Source organism: Azolla caroliniana, unplaced genomic scaffold, assembly GCF_043228905.1.
Source record: "Azolla caroliniana isolate FFs.n. ecotype wild unplaced genomic scaffold, voAzoCaro1.0.p SCAF_4, whole genome shotgun sequence".
Taxonomy (NCBI): domain Eukaryota; kingdom Viridiplantae; phylum Streptophyta; class Polypodiopsida; order Salviniales; family Salviniaceae; genus Azolla; species Azolla caroliniana.
In genome coordinates this window covers 15,598,795-15,622,400 of record NW_028230439.1, presented here as the reverse complement: position 1 = coordinate 15,622,400, position 23,606 = coordinate 15,598,795, and the positions used below count along the sequence as shown (strand labels likewise).

The following is a 23,606-nucleotide window of genomic DNA, read 5'->3' as shown; positions in this document are numbered from 1 at the left end:
ATCATAGTGTGTGTAAACAATTATCATGGAACAACACACTACACAGTATACCTCACAAAATTCTAATTGCATGGTAAATGTGGTGTAGCTGGGGTCAATGATTTGATATATGCTCACTGTAATAATGCTTTGACGGAATCCCCTAAAAATTCTAATTCCAAAATGCTCAACTAAAAGGAAATTGGTGTTTTTTTGAACTAAACTAGTTACTTGAAACTTTGAGCTGAGATAATAATGAAATTGAACATGATACAATACGTAATTATGCCCCGTTTTGATGAGTATTCAATATTGAGCACAATATTTAAAGATTGAAAATGCACTACGATAAATATAAAATCTGTTGGATAAACTGTCCATACAATGCTGTCCTAGATACCATTCTCTATGATTCCATAGTTTGACTCTAGTTAGTAATCTTTTTTTCATTAATTATGTTTGGATTAGTGAAGGGGAGTTGATGGAGAGATAGGTGGAGGGTATGGTTTCGATTGTGGAATCCATGGAGAGAATGGGAATGTTGGCCCCATTCCAATACCAAATGCACGAGGATCAAAGATATGATTAATTCCATGAATTACAATAAAATCATCCACAAAAACATTTGGCCGTCCAAGTGGCACATTGTCTATTGTTAGATGGTGACTAGAATCATTTGCACTAGTGATGAAGAGTGAGTATCCTAGTAATAGGGTATTTACACGAGTCCTTGAAGGGATGGAGAGAAGATCATCATATAGAAAATGGCCAGGGCAAATATGGTATTGCAGAATTGGCAAGAAGAGGGGTGTTGATAGGTCCACAGATGCAAGCGCTACATCACTAGGGGCAAATAAAGTTAAACCTTGGTCTTGGTTAGCAAGTGAAATCAATTCTGAATTTGTAAGCTCAATAGATGTTGCAAGCATGGAGTAACCATAGTTTCTCAATACCCTCACAATCATTGCTTTTGATGAGACAAGATCTTGAGGTGAAGCTTGAGATACCATGGTAAATAAGAAACATGACACTACCCACAATGGCTTTCCATATTGGAATCCCATTGATCCTAATTGATTGGGATTGTTATCATTTCTTATTCTTCTTCATTTGACTTAATAAGGCATGGAAAATTAAGTTTGTTAATCTCCCCTACCAAACTACACCACACATTTTACTATATTCAAACCTAAATTCCACCATCCACAAGACAAAATGTGACTTGATAGAGCAAACAAAGCTTTGTGACTTGCACCTTTTTAAGTATGTACAAGACCTTGAGAATAGAATTTAAATTGCAATAACAAGATGAAAATGTTCACACAAAATGTCTTTGTCCGTTATTAATATCGTCAATTCTTGGCAAGTTAAAGGTAACAACAGACGACATAAAATAACTTGTTTTGTGCAATTTGTTTCACATTCAATGAACAACATTCGCCTTAGTTTCCTTTCCTCTTAAGAATTGATTCAACAAATGCCCAAATGCCCCTACCTTTCCAATAAAAACAATAAAAGTTATGATACTGATACCTAAAGTACATGCCCCCCCCCCAAAAAAAAACAAAAACACACACAATAAACTTTAACGACCATGCTCACACATTCTTAATACACATAAATACCTACAAGAACAAACATATTTAATTGTACATGTACATATAGACACAAGTTACAAGTTACAACTATACACATTATTTCTCATACATTTATTTACACATACTCACATACACACTAATGTGTATCTACACGTACACAATCACAAGCACACCAATATGCATGATCACACAAAACAAATAATCATATATACCCAAAAAATACGAGTACACATACGCTCATATTGCACACATTTAAGAAACTCACTCATAAAAACATATGTTTACAAACTAATATTACACATACAAGGGATTTTTTGGCACACTAAGCATACACCTATCACTTGGCACGTAGTCAAGAAGAGAAGGTTCAATTATGTGTGGTAACAATTATCATCTCCCTCAACCCTTCATCAACAATGCCATCGGCAAAGATATGTTCCCTAGTTTAGGTTCCCAATGGTCCCGCTCAACATTCACACACACATATATTCTCATGAAAATGTCAAATTTCTTGTGATGGCTTTCCCTATAGGTGTTTTGACCTATTTTTGAACCTCGAAGTCTTAGTTTGTAACAAGGTTTATAATAAAAAAGCCCTTGAAGCCTACTTAGAAAACAGTTTTTGCTAAAGCACATGATAAGCAAAAAAGCAATATGCATCTTTGTCTTCCATAATTTGCCTCCAAAAACTAGATCTCCACAACAGTTGCATTTTTACAAGCGGATACCTCTTTCAAGTTTATGCCCTCACATAACCTAGAGTTGTGTAAGGGCAATGTGTATGCTTATTTCCTCTTGAGAATGTCGAATTTGTTCTAGTTGATGTGGTATTTGTAGAGGTTTGTGAAAATCCACAATTTGGAGAACCAAAACTTCTTATTTAATAAATTAGCATAGCATAAGGTGAACACTAGTAGTCTCTAAAAAAGTTGATTGTTAAGAGATATTTCAAACTTTCTTCACGATTGCAAAGGGGTTACAAATAACATGAGGTGTGGTAAAAGAATGATCAAGAACTAGAAAGAGTATGAAATCTCCCATTTTTTCCATTAGCCACCTTTTTAGTTTGCAATAAGTTTGTGTTTGACCTTGGTATGGAGAATTAATCTCAACCTTTTTTTTTTCCAAAAAAGAATATACTCCATTAGTTAAAATATACATGAACACGATCCCTTTCTCAGGTAGGCCGTGCCAAGATTATCCTAGCCTACATACGAGAGATCTCACTTATTTATCTTACACTTTTACATATGACTCAAGCCATCCTTACAGATACATCACCTACCTTCACTATCCCACTTGCCATGTCTTTCACGCCCCTCGTTCAACTAATGGGAGGGGGAAACAACCATTTGGGTACATCATACTTCCATAGTATATCCATTCCATTTGCTGCAGCCATCGGTGTCGTACACCATCTTTTTCGAAAATTCAGCCTCATTAGGTCTGCAGCATCATTAGTACCATTAATCCGCTCATATTGAGCTCTTAGTGTAGTTATGAGTGTGTGCCAAATTAGCTTAATCGATTCAGCTGGAGGGCGTTTGTGTGCGGAAAATACCCTGGTACACCTTGCTGTCCATATATGCCATATAGTGATGGGGGCAAGCAACATCCAAAGATCTTCAAGTTTTTGATTCTGTACACAAGTAGTAGGTACCCCGTTGTCAGGGATCAGCCGAACAATGCCATTCTCCCCTCTGTACTTAGCATTGCATGTGCTATCGTATGTCGCCACATCAACGTCAAGAGACATCCAACAAGCATGTCCCCAGTTGAGGGTGAACGAACTAGAGGCATGGCAAAGCAAACGAAGTGCCCTTCCCCATACAGCCATTGCATCACGACATTCCCATAGACAATGGGAGATGCTTTCTATCTGTCCACATGCAGTGCATCGAGGGTCTACATTGGGGCCTTTACCCCACGTCCCTACCGGCAAGGCTCTATGTGCAATAAGCCATAAACACATCATTATCTTGCGGTCATATTTGTCATGCCATATCATTTTCCAGAATTTATCTAGTCTCCTTTCACTTATGCCCTCTTGCATCCAAAATTTCCTTGCCGCAACCTTGTCATGTTTTTGTTCTAGAAGAATTTGCCTCCCAATCTTCGTGTTATACCTGAAAAATTGAACCAGCTTTTCCCCATCAGTTTGTCCTTGAGTTCTCCAAAAATACCTGGCTGGGTCCCATGTACAACAATCCCTCGTGCATAAACATGCCAAATGTAAGCTGAACTAAATGTAACGAGGGAAACTATATAGTTAGACTTAGTATGGAAGTCATATTCTAGAAAAAGTACATTAGGAAGTATATGAGTACTCACTAGACGTTGACTCTCGAAGATAAGTGTAAATTCATAGATATTGTAAAAAGTAGTGTAAGAAGTAGATGGATGCAACCATAATTGTAGGAGGCTATATAATTGTAGGTTGGACATAATGGAATGACGTTGTAGCATACGTGTGCTACTTGAGTTGGACCACTCGGTTCTTGAATAAGAGGGGATGGATGACTCTATGGGCCTAAAAGGCCCAGTCTACCCAAACCTTGTATCTCTAGTGTGAACATAGTTGACCTAACTATTTATGTAGGTAATTGTTCTTGTAAATCAAGTTTGGTGGTTAATGTAAAGTTTAGTCTCTTGAGCAACGACTCTCTCTCTCTCTCTCTTTGGTGAAAACACACAATTATATTAATAAAAGTGTGTGAAAAACATTGTAACTTACAATGGGTCTCACAATGGACTATGGTCGCCCACTAACTACATTACATGGGTAGTGGAACATGTTGGATTGCCAATAGGCAAGATGAACACTCCACTTATGAAAGAATTTCCACTTGCTCCAATAAAGAAAATTGCCCTCCTATTATTCTTTCGGCAAGTGTGAGATCTCTACCCTTTCTTCCATCCTCTGAGGTTCGTAATTGTCTCTTATTAGACCAAAGGTCTTTCCCTATCAACTTATGTGATCACACTAGGCATGTGCTTATCTACTGTATTACGCGCATCCTTTTCCACTTCCTGCAAAGAGTGATAAGGATTAGCTTCAAGTAATAATACTGGATTAATCACTATATTAGTTGGTTTAAAATCATGTTTTCCTGAAACCGTAGGCCAGCCATCATTATTAACAACTGCTCGATTAGGTATATTGGGTTCTACATTCGAACGTTGCTTTTGACAATCTCGACCTAAATGACCAAATTGATGGCACACAAAACATTGATCAGGCAAACCTTGATAATACACCTTTTGCAGCACCGGAGGTTTATTAATAAGTAAATTAGGTAGAGATATAGTTGTAACCAAAATTCGGGAACGACGTGCAAGTCGCGACCCAACATGGTTCTGACAAATTGTCGGAAGCCTCATTTATTTGATGATCACTTGGCCGGACCTCAATTACCCAGTCGACTTGATCACTCAATTCATGTTGTAGCCAAAGGCCGAACACCTTCAATGCGCGCAAAGGATATTGACGCACATGTCAACGACACTAAGGACAAGACATTGATGTATCAAGCCGGAGTAGCATATGAGTTAATCGGCTACACGGATACCGATTGGGCCAGAAATGCTGGTGATTGGAGGTAAACATCTGGATTCATGTTTTCGTTGGGAAGCGCCGCAATCGCCTGGAGCAGTAAAAAGCAGCTGATAGTGGCACTGTTGAGCACTGAGGCTGAGTATCGAGCGGTGGTTTGTCACCACGTGCGAAGCCATTTGGCTGAAAATGCTATTCAAGGATATGCATGTAGAGGTGTTCGAGCCGACAATCATATATTGCGACAAGCTTAGCAACATCAAGTTAGTGAAGAACCTTGACTTCCATGCCCAGACAAAGCACATCGAGGTGCACTATCACTTCGTCTGTGAGCGATTCCTCTCTAGAGAAGTTGAACTTCTTTATGTTCCAACTAATCGGTAGGAAACCGACATCTTTACCAAACCCCTGGGCTTTGACAAGTTGCGACATTTTTCGAGTATGCTTAGCTTACTACATCTCTGTGAAAGTTAATATGCAGAAGCGTATGACAAACCGGCTCATCTGGATACCAATAGAACGCATCTAGAAGAAGGTTTAATGGAGACCTTACATAGAGAATACACGGGAGGGACAGAGAGAGCAGAACATAAACTCAATTCAAAAATAATAATCCTCTGTACATAGAATGTGCTCAAAGAGCACTTTTTGTCTGATCCGAGCGGCTTGGTGAAGATGTCGGTGACCTGTTGATACGTGTGAACATACTGAAGTTCAACTTCACCGCTTAGGACCCGCTCACGAACAAAGTGATAATGCACTTCTATGCGCTTTGTCCGAGCATGGAATACATGGTTCTTGGCGAGCTGTATGCTGCTTACTGTTGAGAATCAAGCTCAACTTGGTCTAGTGTGTGAACTCACCTTGAGAGTGAATAGACACTCCAACGGTTAAGAGTCACCATTATGTCACCTCTTTGTATTCTAACATTTAGTATGAGTCATAGAATCATATTCTATGACACATAACTTATGAGCTTTCACATTCCCCATGCTCCATGAGTCTTGTAGTTAATGAAGAGAGAGGGTGACTATATAAAGCACACTCCTCCCACCTTGTATTGTCTTGAGTCTTTCTCCTTTGTTAATATATTTTACTTTGTGTATTCTCTGTGTCCTACTCTTCGTCTGTCTCTCACTCACTCTCTCTCTCTCTCTCTCTCTCATACACACACACACAGTTCACACCTATTCCGCTACACAAGAATCATACTCGATTCTTTACATGGTATCAGAGCGATTTGGTAGCTCCATCTAGCCCATCCGCGTGTGTTGAGCTCTACGCTGACGGTCAAGAAGAACCGGCTCATCCCTATTGTAGCTTCGCTACATAGCTTGCATTCGAAGAGAGAAGAAGAAGAAGAAGAAGAATCAACATAATGAATACTCAAATGGGGAGCGCTCTCCCTACTGAGAAGTTGGATCGAAACAACTTTGCATCTTAGGAGTACAAGATGCACCAATACCTTGTCGGACAAGGCTATTGGAGCTACATCAAAGGAGAGCACGAAGACCGACCCGCCGAAGCGGCTCCCGGATACGCGACATGGGAGCAAGCCACAAGACGCGTGATGTATTACTTGGCAACATGTGTTCACGATCACATGCTCGGTTACGTTCACAAAGCCAAGGCGCCGAAGGAGGCATGGGAAAATCTACGAAAGATTTTCGCGGCGAACACAACCGCAAGAAGGCTTCAACTTCGCCAAGAGTTGAACAACATCAACAAAGGGACATGTCCATCACGACATACACCTCGAAGATCAAGGAGCTTTGCGACTCGCTCGGCTCGATAAGCATAAATATCGATGATGATGAGATGGTGCAAATATGCCTCGGCGGCCTCGCACCACGGTTCGGCGCGATGCGAACTGCTGTTCTAGCACGGGAGAAATATCCCTCCTTCTTCGAGCTCCAATCAATGCTATTGGTCGAAGAAAACCACGTGCGTACAAGGAGTAATGAGTCAGAAGGCCACATGCTCTACACGCAATCGAACGGAGGAAGAGGATGCGGACGAGCGAGAGGCTGATTCGGCCAAGGACAAGGCGGACGAGGTCCGACCTATGACAACAACTCCCAATTTCGACCGCAAAACGGAAGCCAACGAGGAACCTTCACAAGAAGGGGGAGCTTCCACTCCGGCCCGAGCCGTCAAAACGCAACCGAATGCGGATATTCCGGAAAGCTCGGCCACCACGAAGAAGAGTGCCGAAAGAAGATGCGTGAATCGGCTTCCACAAGTCGACAACTCACGAATTATGCGCACAATTCCGATTACGAAGAGTATAGCGGAATATACGGGCACAACTCCGACTACGAAGATCATAGCGGAATGTACAAGCACAATTCCGACTACGAAGATCGTGGCGGAATGTATGCACACAACTCCGACCGTGGCAGAATGTTCATGATGAAACATAGAGCAAACTCTATGTCGGCCTCTACCTCAACTAGTGCCCTCAATCCGGAGGACGTATGGTTTGTTGACTCCGGAGCCTCAAACCATATGACATCCCATAAAGAATGGTTTCTCGAACTTCGAGAGCCGGAGTGACCCGGTTATGTCGAAACCGGAGATGACACTACGCACCCGATTCGGCACATCGGCAATGTTCCTTTCGGCGGAAGCGGTAAGCAAACATACATTAAAAATTTCTTGCATGTTCCCACCATCATGAAGAATTTGGTCTCGGTCGGCCAAATGGTTGAGCAAGGGATGCAAGTACTATTCGACCAAGAAGGGTGCTTCATTGAAAAAGAGGGCCGAATCATCGCGCGCGGAAGAAGAGAGGACCAAATGTTCATTCTCGATTCACACGAGATGAAATCCGCCATGTTCGCAAAAAGCATGAAACTTGACTCCAACATAGAGCTATGGCACAAGCGAATCGGCCACATCAATCTTAACAAACTCAAAGCAATGAAATCGAAAGGAGTCGTCATCGGACTTCCGACATTCAAAGAGAAGGAGATTGAAGGTGTATGTGAAGCATGCCAATTCGGCAAGCAACACCAACACCCATTCCCAAAAGAGCGGAATGTGAGCAAAGGTCTACTCGACATAGTCCATTCCGACGTATGTGGACCGGCGTAGACGGCTACATTCGGCGGATGCCGATATTACGTGCTCTTCATCAACCACTTCTCTAGGTACACTTAGATCTACCCGATGCGGCAAAAGAGCGAAGTGTTTGGACACTTCCAAAAATTCAAGAATGAAGTCGAGAAAGCCATGGGCCGACATGTACGATGTCTCCGATCGGATGGCGGCAAGGAGTACTTCTCGGATGATTTCACGGCATATCTCCGAAAGGAAATAATTCGGCAAAAATTCACTTGTCGACACACTCCGCAACAAAACGGAGTAGTCGAGCGCAAAAATCAGCACATCCTCGAAGTAGCACGGGCCATGATGAACGAGAAGCATATGCCCAAGTCATATTGGGCCGAAGCTGGAAATACGGTCGTCTACCTAATGAAGCGATGCACAACATCCGGAGTGCACGAGGTCACTCCGCACGAAAAATACTTCGGAAAGAAGCCGGACTTATCGCACACCCGGATATTCGGCACGATAGCATACGTGCACATACCCGACGAAAAGCGGCAAAAGCTAGATCCAAAGTCGGAGAAATCTATCCTCGTAGGATACTCACTAGAGCAAAAGGGGTACAAGTGCTACAACCCCTCAACTCGAAAATCTCTAGTAAGTTGAGATGTCGTTTTTGACGAGTCCGCATCATGGTACGCACCAGAGCCAACTTCGACTCCAACTCCGCTCGACCCGGAATCCGCCGAACAAGAGATAGAGGATGAAGATCACCTTAGGCGCATGTTTGAAGAAAGTCCGATCACGACCCGACTGAGCGGACCACAAGAGCCTTTGAGCGATCAAAGCACATCACGGCCTAGCCCGAAGATGGACAAAGGCAAGGCGAAAATGTTGGAATATGAAGACGATCACTTTGACAACGATGAGTCGACTCACTCACTTGACCGTGAGTTCGGCGGCTTCGACGTACCAATCGGAGCTAAGAAAGCCCTCATCTCTGCAAATGAAAAGCTCTGTCGCTCCACCCGTGAAAAGAATCCGGTCAGCCGATTCGGCTATAACGACTACATGGCATATCACTATGCCTTTATGATGAAGGTGATGACAGTATGCGAGCCGGAAACATTTTCCGAAGCAGCCAAGGATCCGCGATGGATCGAAGCCATGAACGAGGAGATGCAGGCACTATGCAAGAACGAGATGTGGGATCTCGTTCCCACCTCACCACACAAAAAGGCGATTGGATGCAGATGGATTTACAAGGTGAAGTACAACGACGACGGTTCCGTCAACCGCTACAAAGCGCGACTCGTAGCGAAAGGCTACGCCCAAACGCACGGAGTTGACTACGAAGACACCTTTGCCCCGGTGGCAAAGATGATGACGGTACGAACCGTAATTGCGCTTGCCGCGGCGAAAGGTGGCACCTCCATCAAATGGACGTCAAGAACGCTTTTCTACAAGGCGAATTAGAAGAGGAGGTGTACATGATACAACCACCTGGCTTCAACTCGAGCACCCATCCGAAAGCTGTATGCCGACCCAAGAAGCCACTCTACGACCTCAAGCAAGCACCGCGTGGTTGGCATTCGAAGATAACGCAATATCTTCATCAAATTGGTTTCCGTATGTCAAAATCGGACAACTCCCTCTACATACGAAGCAATTCCGCAAGTCCGATTGTCGTCATCTTATATGTAGATGACCTAGTGATTGGAGGTGAGCATCTCGTCGAAATCAATAAGGTCAAATCCCTCCTTTCCAACAAGTTTGAGATGACGGACATGAAGGAGCTCCACTACTTCCTCGGCATCGAGGTAATTCGAACTCCGGTCAGATCATGATCTCCCAACGGCACTACATTCTCAACTTGTTATACGAGTTCGGGATGGTTGAGTGCAAATCTGGGGCAACCCCGCTCGATCGCAATCTCAAACTAGATGCGAACTCCAGCACCAAAACGTGTGAGCCGACTTAGTACTAGCAACTCATCGGGAGTCTCATCTACCTCACGATCACTTGACCCGATCTCAGTTATCCGGTCGGTCTCCTTAGCCAATTCATGCAAACACCGCGTGATACTCACTTGGATTGCGCTAAGCGAGTTCTACGATACGTGAGTGACACAATGAATTGCGGCATCCTCTACAAGACCGCGATGCCAATACAACTCAAGGGGTACACAGACGTTGATTGGGCCGGCCACAAAGCCGATAGAAGATCAACCTCCGGATTTGTTTTCTCCCTTGGCAACAGAGCAATATCCTAGAGCAACAAAAAGCAACCAACCGTCGCTCTTTCGAGCACAGAGGCGGAATACAGGAGCGTGACAATGGCCGCATGTGAAGCCGTATGGCTCAAAAGGATACTCAAGGATCTGGGCGTACCCATCAAGGATCCGACTTCCCTTTACTGCGACAACATGAGCAATATCTATCTAGCTCAGAACCCAGTGTTCCACGCACGAACAAAGCACATCGAAGTGCACTATCACTTCATCCAAGAGCGCGTTCTAGCTGGCGATGTCGACCTACAACACATTAGCACAAATCTTCAAATGGCCGATATCTTCACTAAAGCCTTGGGAGCCGACAAGCTATGGCAATTTATGACCGATCTCGGATTGATGATCCCTAACTTGCCAAGCTTGAGGGGGAGTATTAAAGACACTACGCAATAACGCGTGGATTCCGCAACCTCGCAACGAAGCCGCGAAGAGCCGATCTACCACGCAAAGCCGCGAAGAAAGACGCAAGCCGAAGCATAGACTTCACAACTACGCACAACGCAAGTTGGAGCACGGATTCCGCAACTCCACATAAATGCGAGTCGACGCAGGCTTTGGAACGCAAGTCAAAGTGGATTTCGGATATCGTCTGAAACCAACCTAACTTGAGCTTGAGGGGGTGTGTTGAGAATCAAGCTCAACTTGGTTTAGTGTGTGAACTCACCTTGAGAGTGAATAGACACTCCAACGGTCAAGAGTCACCATTATGTCACCTCTTTGTATTCTAGCATTTAGTATGAGTCATAGAATCATATTCTATGACACATAACTTATGAGCTTTCACATTCCCCATGCTCCATGAGTCTTGTAGTTAATGAAGAGAGAGGGTGACTATATAAAGCACACTCCTCCCACCTTGTATTGTCTTGAGTCTTTCTCCTTTGTTAATATATTTTACTTTGCGTATTCCCTGTGTCCTAGTCCTCGTCTCTCTCTCACTCTCTCTCTCTCTCTGTCTCTCATACACACACAGTTCACACCTATTCCGCTACACAAGAATCATACCCGATTCTTTACACTTACGTTGTCACAATAAATCAGGATCGGGGTCGACACCTTGATCTAGAGATCTTGCAATAGTCGTCGAAGCCAAATGGCTTCATAGGTGGCAACGGTAGCGCCCCGATATTCAATGTCAGTGCTTGATAGAGCCATTGTTGGCTGCTTTTTGTTGCTCCACGCAACAGCTGCGCTACCAAGAGAAAACATGTCACTGGAGGTGGATCGACAATTCGATGCATCACCAGCCCAGTCAGGATCGGTATATCCGACTAGCTTCCCGACTATACTGACACGGTATAACAATCCCTAATCCTTCGTGCCGCTCACATATCGCAATAGTCGATGCGCGCACTGAAGGTGCTCGACGGTTGGCTTCTGCATAAACTGGCTTATCACTCTGACTAGATAACTGATGTCGGGTCGGGTGATTGTCAAGTAGATAAGGCTTTTGACAATTTGTCAGAACTGTTTCTCATTGCAGGCCGGTCCAGAGTTGGGACGTAGCTTTAGGTTCCGGTCCAAGGGTGTGGAGATCAGTTGGCATTCCGTCATGCCGAACTTGTATAGCATATTCAACACATAATGGCATTGTGAGAGCAATATGCCGTCAGGGGTCCGGATCACCTCGATCCCAAGAAAATAATGAAGGTCCCCCAGGTCCTTCATTTCAAATGCGTCTGACAACTAAGACTTTACGTGGTTGATTTCGTCGAGTTCGGGTCCAGTGATCACTAGATCATCCACATACAGTAGGATACAAATCGGGGCGTCTGGATCTTTCCGGATGAATAACAAAGAGTCAGATTTTGAGGCCGCAAACCCCATCTTACAGAACTGGTGCATCATTTTCACATTCCAAGCTCGGGGGGCTTGCTTCAAACCATAAAGTGACTTTTTGAGTTGGCACACCACTGACCTGTTCAACTCCGATTGAAAACCGGGGGGTTGGATCATATAGACCTATTCTTCAAGGTCACCTTGAAGAAACACATTCTTCACGTCCATTTGGTGAAGATGTCAGCTCCTTGCCGCAACAACAGTAAATACCACACGGATTGTAGTCATCTCCGCTATCGGAGCGAAGGTCTCATCGTAGTCGATTCCATAGGTCTGTGCATATCCCTTCACCACTAACCGGGCCTTGTACCGGTTGACCGAACCGCCGACATTGTACTTTACCTTGTACACCCACTTGCTGCCGATCGGTTTACATTGTCGGGGAGGGTCAACCAAGTCCCAAGTGTCGTTGGCATTGAGTGCCTGTATTTCTTCTTCCATATCAACACGCCAATTTGCGTCTTTCACTACTTCTGCGTAGCTCTCCGGCTCACGCACTTCTGCCACCTTGGTCATGTATGCATAGTGATGCCATGTACTAATTTTATTCGTACAGTTTTACGAGGTTCTTTTGGCAAATTGACCGGCACAGTTTTTCGTCAGCTGGTTTGAGGCCCTTTTTGGACGGTTCAGACTTCCTTTCTGAAGATCCGACTTCATTCTATTCGGACTCAGAATCCCTCTTATCTAACTCTTCGCTACCGGTATCGTATTCCGGCATATTTTTCTTCCCCTTCTCTTTGCGCGTGAACCGTCTCCTCGGTTCCTTGCGCGGGGAGAGCACGATAGAGTCTCCATTACTCGCCGGTTCTTCATCCGACTGGTCACTCCGACCCAACCGGCCATTGGGCCCACTTAGCCGGAATGAGATCAAACTCTCATCTAGAGTACCAAATTATTCATCTTCTACTTGAAACTCTCCGTTGGGAATCGGGTTTGCGTCGGGAGTTGGAGTCGGTAGAGATACCATGATGCTGACTCATCAAACTTGACATCTCGACTTACTCTTATACCCCTTCTGTTCATGCGAGTAGCCGAAGAGTATGCACTTTTCCGACTTCGGGTCCAACTTCCTCCACTTCTCATCCGGTACATGTACATATGTTATGCTACCGAATATCCGACGATGTCTCAAATTTGGCTTCCGCCCGAAATACAACTCATGTGCTGACACCTTGTCTCCGATTTGGTTTTGCATGTAGACGGCCGTCCGGACCGCCTCAACCTAGTAGAATTTGGGCATGCTCTTCTCCTCCAGCATTTCCCTTGCCGCATTGACAATCGACCAGTTCTTTCGCTCGGCCACACTGTTTTGTTCCGGTGTGTATCAGCAGTTGAATTCTCTATGTTGACCATATGGTCATGACAAGGAGTGTGGAATGGTTGATCATCGGTGGGTAGAGCCTAGATGTAAGAGGGGTTTAGGGTTTAGGGGTTTAGGAGGGGTGTAGGGTTTAGAGATTAGGGTTGATGACCTTGTGGTTGTAAAAAGGAGTGCGGAATGGTGGATCATCAGCGGGTAGAGGTAGGCGAAGAGGACCACCAAGCTCGATTTGAGCGCACCCAAATCGAAGACAAGGTAGAGGAAGGGGAGAGGGAGACGACATGATTAGGAATAGGGGGCTAGATAAAAGAGAGGGGTAAGGGGAGGGGATTAACATACTAATTAAAAATAAAGTGCAAGAGAGAGAGAGAGGGAGGGAAGGAGGGAGATTAACACATAATTAAGCCTAGGATTAAAAATAAAAAACGAGATTAAAGATATAATTAAAATTTTAAAATGAGGGGTAAGGGTAGGGGAGAGAATTAACATACTAAGGCTAAACATAAACAGTAATGGAAACAATTAACACATAAACATAATAAGAAAAAAATAACCTAATCCAAGAACTAAAACATAATCATAAATCTAGAAACATAAACCTAAAAACAAGGTAAGGGGAGGGTTGTGTGTGTGTGTGTGTGTGTGTGTGTGTGTGTGTGAGAGAGAGAGAGAGAGAGAGAGAGAGAGAGAGAGATTAGACCATGTTTTTAATCTCGTTTTTAACTATGTTTTTAATCTCGTTTTTAATTTTAATCTTAGACTTAATTATGTTGTAATCTCTCTCTCACTCACACGCACTCTCTCTCTCTCACACACACACACACACAACCCTCCCCTTACCTTGTTTTTAATTTTAAGTTTTCTAGATTTATGATTAATAATATGTTTTAGTTCTTGGATTATGTTATTTTTTTCTTATTATGTTTATGTGTTAATCGTTTCCATTAGTGTTTATGTTTAGCCTTAGTATGTTAATACTCTCCCCTCCCCTTACCCATCGTTTTAAATTTTTAATTATATCTTTAATCTCGTTTTTTATTTTTAATCCTAGGCTTAATTATGTGTTAATCTCCCTCCTTCCCTCCCTCTCTCTCTCTCTCTCTCTTGCACTTTATTTTTAAGTAGTATGTTAATCCCCTCCCCTTACCCCTCTCTTTTATCTAACCCCCTATTCCTAATCATGTCATCTCCCTCTCCCCTTCCTCTACCTTGTCTTCGATTTGGGTGTGCTCAAATCGAGCTTGGTGTTCCTCTTCACCTACCTCTACCCGCAGATGATCCACCATTCCACGCTCCTTGTTATGACCGCAAGGTCATCAATCCTAATCCCTAATCCCTCAACCTTACACCCCTCCTAAACCCCTAAACCCTAAACCTCTCTTACATCTAGGCTCTACCCACTGATGACCTACCATTCTGCACTCCTTGTCACGACCGTATGATCAACATAGAATTCCTTTTTGCTACAGATAACTGTTGAATTGGCTGGAAAAATCTTCTTTTCCGCCATCCGGCCGCAGGCACTTGATCTTTCTTTCTGTTTCCATCTCGACTAGGCTTTGTAGATTCTGGAAACAATCGAAAACTTCACTTTTTGTCTCAATGAGGTAGATCCATGTGTGTCGGTTGTAGTCGGCGATAAAGGAAACGAAATATCAACTCCCACCAAGACTAACATTCTATGTCGGTCCCCATACATTCAAATGGATTAAGTCGAGCTTGTTATGGCTCAAGTTTTGTTCAGTGGGGAATAGAAGCCGGTGTTGCTTCCCGAGTTGGCAGGCTTCACATATTTGGACCTTTCGACCACTGAATTTCGGCAATTCGAGAACAACCTATTTCGATTTTAGGTCTTGAAGCCTCCAGTAGTTGACATGGCTGATCCGCTTGTGCCAAAGATCGATGTCCGATTCAGTCTTCTGTCCTTCGGAAAATAAGGCGGTGCCAACATCGTTGGTGTCAAGGATGAACATCCTCTCGTCTCTGCGCCCTTGTGCAATTATCTGGGCTTCTTCCTCGATGAAGCACCCGAGGTGCGTAAACCGCACCTGCATTCCCTAGTCGACGATTTGTCCGATCGACACCAAGTTCTTTGTGATTGTCAGAACATATAGTATGTTCATCAGCTTTCCCTTTTGTCCAACATGTCTTAAGGGGACTTCTCCGACATGCACAATCGGGTGAGGGGTGTCGTCTCCGGTTTCAACGATTCCTGGTTGTTCCAGTTTCTCCAAAAATAAGAACCACTCTTCATGGCTCATCATGCGGTTTGACACTTCGGAATCAACATACCATACTTCCTCCGCTTTGGAAGTATTCTTCTTCATCGAGTTACCCTTGTGCTTCATCACAAAGGTTGACCCCTTTCCAGTTTTCCCGGCTCCGGATCCTTCCGATCCTTCTACGTAGTGCGAGCTTTGCCGGTTTCCCTATCTGGCCTTGCCTGATCCGGATTTTTCCGAATCGGCGCGCTTCTTCCAACACTCACTTTCTCTGTGGCCTTTCTTGCCACAATACTAGCATTCTATGTCGGCCTTCCCTTGCCGGTTTCTGGCACCGTTTTGACTCCCCGTGCTCATGGAGGGTCCGGAACTACTATCGGCACTGTCTTAGTGCCTTTGATTCTGCTCTTGGCTGCCACCTCCATTGCGTGCCGACTCACCTCATCCTCCACACCCATGGGGCCGGTCCGCCTCCGTATACAACATCCAGTTGTCCGGTTGAGTGGTCCTCGACCCACTCGCGCTGTTTTCGTCGACCATCAACATCGATTGCAGGCCGAAGGACGGTGGATTCTCCCGAGTGCAGATTGTCGTCCAGATTAGTCCGTATTGTTGTGCTAGACCACCAAGGTAGATTTGTACCATTTCGTCTTCGTTCGCCGTCACATTGATGAACCCGAGCGCGTCACAAATCTCCTTTATTTTGATGGTGTACTCCGTAACCAACATATCTCTCTGCCAGATGTTGTTCAGCTCTTGTCGGTGCTGCAACTTACGAGTTGTGTTACTTACGGAGAAAATCATCCGACGATTTTCCCAGGCCTCCTTCGGTGTTTTCCGCATCCTTGATGTGGCCGAGCATCTGATCGTGCACACAGGATGTGAGGCAGTACAACACTCTGCTCGCTCCTTATTCCCATGCTGGGAAGTCCTTGTGTGCCGGCTCCGGCGCTACACTGTTCGTTTCCTTCCACATAGCTCCAGTAACCATGCCCCAATAGGTACTGGTGCATTTTATATGACCAAGATGCATAGTTGCTCCGGTCAAGCTTTTCTGTGGGAAGCGAACTTGCCATACCTCTATCCATCTTGGTTCTCTTCTACTCTTCACTAGGTGTTAGGGTCCGGTCAAGCTTTTCTATGGGAAGCGAACTTGCCATACCTCTATCCATCTTGGTTCTCTTCTGCTCTTCACCAGGTGTTAGGGTTTGTCTTCGAAAGCGTCTGTCCGCTGTAGAGGAGTCTCAACCCTCGTGCTCTGATAACATGTGAAAGTTAATATGTGGAAGCGTATGACAAACCGGCTCAGTTGGTTACCAACAGAACGTAGAGAAGAAGGTTTAATGAATACACGGGAGAGACAGAGAGATCAGAACTGGCAGAAGTACTGATAGGTACTTCAATGCTCATACGAGCGACTGGATCCATAGGCCTCTAACGGCCTCCAGGTTTCAATCCGATCGGGATCCTGATTCCAGATATCATCCGGACACTGATCCGGTTCTTCGTTGCGGATACCGATCCGGCTTTGGCTTATTCAGCAGATCTAGATCCAGTTGAGCTTGCTTGCTCAACAATCTTGACATGCCAAACTTGAGGGGGAAGAGTGAAGCCAGAAAGAAGAGTGAGTCCAAGGGGAGGTGAAGCCGAGAAGGGCAAGGGAGGCGGTAGAGTCCAGAAGGATAGAGCCGACCATGGGAAGGCCAGAACCAAGACATGGGCAGATCTGGGTACCAAAAAAACCGACCGTAGGGGTCGAGGTGCGCGGAACCAGATGAGTCGAGGAGCGTCGGACCGAAGGGGTCTTGGGACATAAGGCCGAATTGGACGAGGAGCGCAAACGAGGCATTGGGGCGCTAGGAGAGAGGCTGGAATGACGAACCAACCAAAGTTGACATGATGGAGCCTCAAGTTGAGCTTGAGGGGGAGTGTTGAGAGACAAGGTCAACATGGGCCGAATCGGCTGAAGAAGCCGAGAGACGAGAGCCGAAAGGCCGTTGAGGGCCTATATTCTTATTATAGTGAATAGGAATATTGTGGTCAGAATTCGTGTCAGGCTCATTTATGAGCATTCAAGTATTGATCGTACTTGTGTCAGCCCACTTATCTAGGCTTATATAAAAAGTGTGCACTGAGCACGGTCTATGTACAGTGTTCATTATTTTAAAATAGAAGTATTGTTATCTTCTCTCTGTCTCTCTCTCACTGTGTATCCGTTCTCTGTGTTTACCTAACTGTCGAGTTTCCGAGACCGATTGTGTACTTGGTGTCTATCGCACACGCTTCCGCACACATATTCTTTTAAATCAATATTGAATTTATATGAGAATATGGTGGCTCCTTTATTTAACTTTCTTTCGATTTAACACGTTCGCGTTCACAAGTGGAAGGATCACACATAAATGGAAGGATAAGGAATATTTTGGTAGATTTTAGGGCTTTTTCAATGATTTTACAAAACACATTGATACCAGTATCATACATGTTCAAATATACTATGAAAAAGGTTAAAAATCCACTATCTTTGTGATTGAGAAGTAAATAAAAAAAGAGGAATTTTAAGAAGTTACATTCTCAATTTATATCACAAACTTTACAACCAATGTTATTTTATAAGAAACTCTTTTTTAGAAATCATAAGAAATCAAAACACATGCTTTTATATTACTCGATTTGTTATAAGTGGAATGTAGTTACATTTAATAGCCAAAAATACATTCATGATCACTCCTTTACGGAGAATCACTACTATAACTAATATACAATAACGATTCCTCCTCGTCATCCTCGGATGTACCAATCAGTGCATTATTGTAAAAAGTAGCGTGCGGAAGCAAGCGTGAAGACCGAACAGAAGGAAGAAAACTCAGGTTTAATGGAGAGCTTGGGCTTACACAGTATACGTGGGAGAGACAGAGGGAGTGAGAGAGAGAAAACACAAGAACTATATTCAACCTCTATTCACGACTCAATACATATGTGTGTTCAATGAACACGTTTATACAAGTCCTAGAAGGACTAACAGAAGTACTGACAGTACTTCAATGCTCATTAAGAGCTCCTACACTAATTCCCAAATGTATTCCTCACGGAATATCTTTCCTAACGGCCTCCCGGTTTCCGCACCGATCCGGCCCTACCTACACACCGGTTTGCGTACCGGTTTACGCACTCGGCCTAACCGATCGGTCCCAACCGATCCGGTCCTCGGCTTCTTCAGCCAATCCGGCCGATGTTGAGCTTGTCTCTCAACACTCCCCCTCAAGCTCAACTTGAGGCTCTTCGGGATCTTTGGGCTCACAACTCCGGTTCCTCCTGGCTTCACGCCTCGCTCGCACTCCTCGACCTGTTCGACTCCGCGCGCTTCGACCCTTCCGGTCGGCTTGTCTGCTCATGTGGCCCTTATCAGCTCTTCTGCTATTGCGGTGTTGACGCTTCTCCTGCTGCCTTTTCTTCTGCTTGGGCCTCGGTTGGTTCAACGTATCTGAATCAAACATCCGAACCGACTCGGCTACCTCCGATCGGTTTTCACTCTCATCCGAGTTGGCTGTCTCCAACTTGTCTTCGGTCTTCTCGCCCTCGATGGCGTCATCTTCGCCATGCGTGGTTGGCTTCGGCTCTCTCCTTCGGCTGCTCCCCTTCTGTCCGCTTCTGGAGTTTTCCGCGGGTCTGCTCTCGGCTTCTTCAGCTGATCCAAGGTCGAACTGCCCAACTGAGTCAACCGACTCGGTGTCGCGGTCTCCACTCCTTTCCTGCTGTCTTGCTTGGTTGTTTGGGACTGTTCTCCCCCTCAAGTTAGGCACGTCGAGGTGACGCAATCCGAGCGCACCTGAGAATTGCCGCAACTTGTCTAGACCAAGAGGCTTGGTGAAGATGTCAGCAGTTTGCCGATCCGTCGGAACGTACTGAAGTTCGACTTCACCGAAAAGGACACGCTCTCAGACGAAATGGTAGTGCACCTCAATGTGCTTGGTCTGTGCGTCGAAAACGGGGTTTTTCGCGAGCTGGATGTTGCTGAGGTTGTTGCAGTAGATCATCGTCGGATCTGACACCTCCTCTTGCAGGTCCTTAAGTAGCCGCTTCAACCATATGGCTTCGCATGTCGCGACAGCCGCTCCTCGATACTCAGCTTCGGTGCTCGACAACTGTTAACTCTTCGGGCCGGACAATGGCCTAACACAGGGTGTCTACGGAAGACACTTCACCAAAGGGTGTTATGGCAACCGGATTAGACTTCAACGCTTAATCCGACTTAATCAAGTTACTTATTAGGATCGTCTTCATAACACGCGTAAGATATAACAATTAAGACAGAACGACAATTAACACAGAGATATAACAACGTTTAAGCTTTCATTAATTAACCACTAACTATTACATTGTATCCGGGCCTTTAAATAGGTTTCCGGTCTGTATTACAAAACGGTGCCATCCGCACCTGTTCGGGATTGGTCTGGATCCGGAACGGCATACCGATTCCGGTCCGTCCGTCCACACTCATAGCTTAATTACAACCACATTCCTACTACTTAATTAGCTCTCCGTTTCCCACTCTGGACTCCTTTGCCGGCTGGTAACACATGGCACGCCCGTGGGACAGTACCTTGTACGTCGAATCCACAACCGACCCTTGCTATTCTTCGTCCAAAATGTCCAGAATGCTTTGTTCGAGAGGCTCCAATGGTTCATCTGGAAGTGGTTGTTGTTGTTGTTGTTGCTGCTCTGTTGCTGTCTACTGCGGCGGGTCCGTTGGTGGTTGCTGCGGTTGCTCCTTCGTTTGTGGCTCTGACACCGGCGTCTCCGTCGTTGCTCCCTGCGTCGTGGTGGTCTCCGGTTGACTGGTTTCCGGCTGGCCCTCAGCCAACGATAGTTCCTCATCACTAAGGTTAACCGTTGTTGCTTCCCGTGCTTTTTCTTCCCGTACTTGGGACCACTCGTAGCTTTCAAACTGGATTTGAGTGTCCAGCCTATCATCGTCCAGCTGAGCTACGAGCTGCCTGACCTGCGCCAGCTGTTCATCTGCCAGGACTTGGAAGTCGTCGGCCAGCTCGTCCCGTATGGCGGTGAAGTCCTCGGAAGTCAACGTATAACAGTCATCTCCTTCCTTCCGCCGGTTTGCCACATCCGCCCGTAGCAACTGGAGTTCCGCCGCGTTTTGTGCCCACTTTGTCCACCATTTTACGGAGCTTTCATCAATCAAGTGCTTCGTCTAATTCAGCCATGCCCGGAGGATGGACTGAATCCAGCTCGTTCCCAATTGCGATTTGGTTTCCGCCGCTTGCCGTTCCTCCTTCAGTTGTTTGATGATTTTTACGTTGTCCTCCGCCTGCGCCTTGTAATGCGTCAATTGCCTTTGATATGTACTTTGTAATTTCTGCAATACTGTTGACGCTCTCTCTTTGTCTTCCCGCTGCTGCCTCTGGAGCTCCATCCGGACCTTCTCCGCCTCTTCCAAGCGTCTTGTATTTTCCGCCCGTTCGTCGGCGATCGCCGTCGCGGCCCGATCAACTGACTGCTGGAGCTCGGCCATCCGTTCTTTATGCTCTGTTTCCAGTCGTTTGTAGTCCCGGTGCAGGTGCTCAAAATCATCCGTCTTTTGCTTGAGCCGTGCGTTGATCTGACAACGGGCCCGGTCCTCGCGGTCCTTCTGCTGGCGGAGCTGTTCCTTTAGCCGTTCAATCTATGTTTCCGCCGTTTTCCGTAGCTTGTCCTTTTCCTGCAGCACTTTGTCTTTCTCCTCCTTTAGCCGGTCGTACGCTTGATGGCCTTTCCGGAGGCTCTCCTTTGCCCGGCGGAGGTTCTCAGCAGTCTTCTTTAATTCGGCTTTGGCCGCCGTCTTCAATTCTCGTTCACGGCTCCTTAGCACTTCTTGTGCGGCAAGTTCCTCTCTCAATTCCGCAAGCTCCCGAGCTTGCGCCGCATCTCTCGCCGGAACGGTTTCCGTTGCCGGGGTCTTATTGTTATGTACAGGTCGTTCCGTTTCATTATTTTGTACACTTACCGGAGTCACCGGTGATTGGACCCGTATTTTGGCCATCTCTGTCGTGACCTGATCCAAATCTTTTTCAAGGCATCGGATTCTGGACCGGGCCGTCTCTAGTTGTTCGGTTGTGACGAGCAACCGTTCTCTTTGCGCTCTTTCTTCCGCCTCTATATACCCCACTGCTCCGGCTATCTGTTCGCCTATCCACCGGAGCCACAGGCTACCGGTGCCTTGTTGTGCTTGCACGGAGGTTTGATAGATGGGCTCGCTTGTAGAGGGGTGGTCCCGCTTGGTTGCGCCGAGTTGCAGTTCCTTTTCTGCCCGTGGACCATCCTGTTGTCCTGGTTCCCCATGCGCTTCTTCTTGGCTGACCGAGGGAGGCTGCAGTGACCTTTCCGGCTCTGGCAGGATGGGACTTGCCGGTGTTGCCGGTGGTGACGGGGCTTCTGTTTCCGGTGCCATCTGCACCGGTTCCGGTTCCTTCCTTGGCGTGGGAGTCTCAGTATGGGGAGCCGGTGTTCCCTCTGTCTGAGGGTCCGAACGTTTCCCGGCTGTCTCAACGGTCCTTGCCGACGACCGTCGCTAGAGGTGCTCCGTAGGCTCCTCCTCTATTTCCTCCTCCTGAGCTCCGGCATTGAGTTTTGCCGCCAAGGGGTCCACTTCTCGATTCACCGGTCGGCGGAGTGTTACCTTTACGGGCCATGCCGGTGGTTCCTCCTGCGCCTCCATTGGGCGCTTCCGGCTTTCGCTTCCTGTTGCCGCCTGTTCTACATCCACCGCCTTTCCCTTACTGGCCTTAGAGGCCAACAGCTGTTGCCGTTTGGAAGCCGTCCTTGGGGTGCCGTCCGGCACTCTTCCTCGCTTCTTGGGTTGGACGGTCTAAACGGGTGGCACCAGCAAGGTGAGCCACTGCGTTACGGCGTGCCATATCCTTCGTCCGTCCCGGCCTTCTTTGTTGTCTTTGCCTCTGATGATCTCGATCGCCGCACACAACCCGTTTGCAATCAATACCGGCCAATCCACCTTGATCCCTTCATAGGTGGCGATGATCATCCCTGCCCGGTTCTGCGGCATGACAGGGGGTCTAGGGTATACGTGGCCGTATTCATGGAGCACACGAGCAATTTTTCGGAACAACATATCTCCGCCGCCCTGTGTCCGGTAGCCCTTGCTGGCTAGAGAGTACTCACCAAAATACCTGATGAGTTGCTCCGGGGTTGGATTGTCGATCGTGAGTATGCCTCCCTCTGGAAGGCCTGTTAACGCTCGAATCGCCTCTGCCGTTATGACCTCTGTATCGATTTCCTTGATCACTTTGTCGGCTTCTTTGTGTGGCGGTACTTCCATCATCATCAAGAAGCCCTCGAGCCCGTGTTGCTTCAGCCATGTCTTGGCGGCTTCCGACAACGTTTGCGGGTCCATCTCTGTGTCGGGGTCGAATTGCGGTGACGAGGATGGATGGTGATGAGAGCGGGGTTGAGAAAGAGAGAGTTCAGAAGGCGGTGGTTCTCTGTGCGCAGGTTCTCGTCTGATGATCTTGCAACGTTTCGGTGCTTCTGTGCTACTGGGTTCGCGAAAGTAGAGGGTCTCTACGCGCAATGGTTTTTGTTTGTGCATTCTAGCGCCTTTTTCGAGTTTGTGCATGTCGCGTACTTAAAATAGCATTATGTCCTATGGTGGCGCTTTAAATGCCCACTACGTACCTTTTCGCTCCACGCTCTTTCATCCATTCATTCCTCGCTTTTGCATGATTGTTTTTTTTTTTTT

General features: G+C 46.1%; 1 protein-coding gene across 1 annotated transcript; it reads right to left on the bottom strand.

The window, feature by feature from the left end:
- Nucleotides 1-443: 443 nt before the first annotated feature.
- Nucleotides 444-989, bottom strand: LOC147865137 (fasciclin-like arabinogalactan protein 19). The gene has a single exon (XM_087318643.1). It carries the CDS (start codon nt 987-989, stop codon nt 444-446), a length of 546 nt encoding a protein of 181 aa, XP_087174769.1.
- Nucleotides 990-23,606: the final 22,617 nt, after the last annotated feature.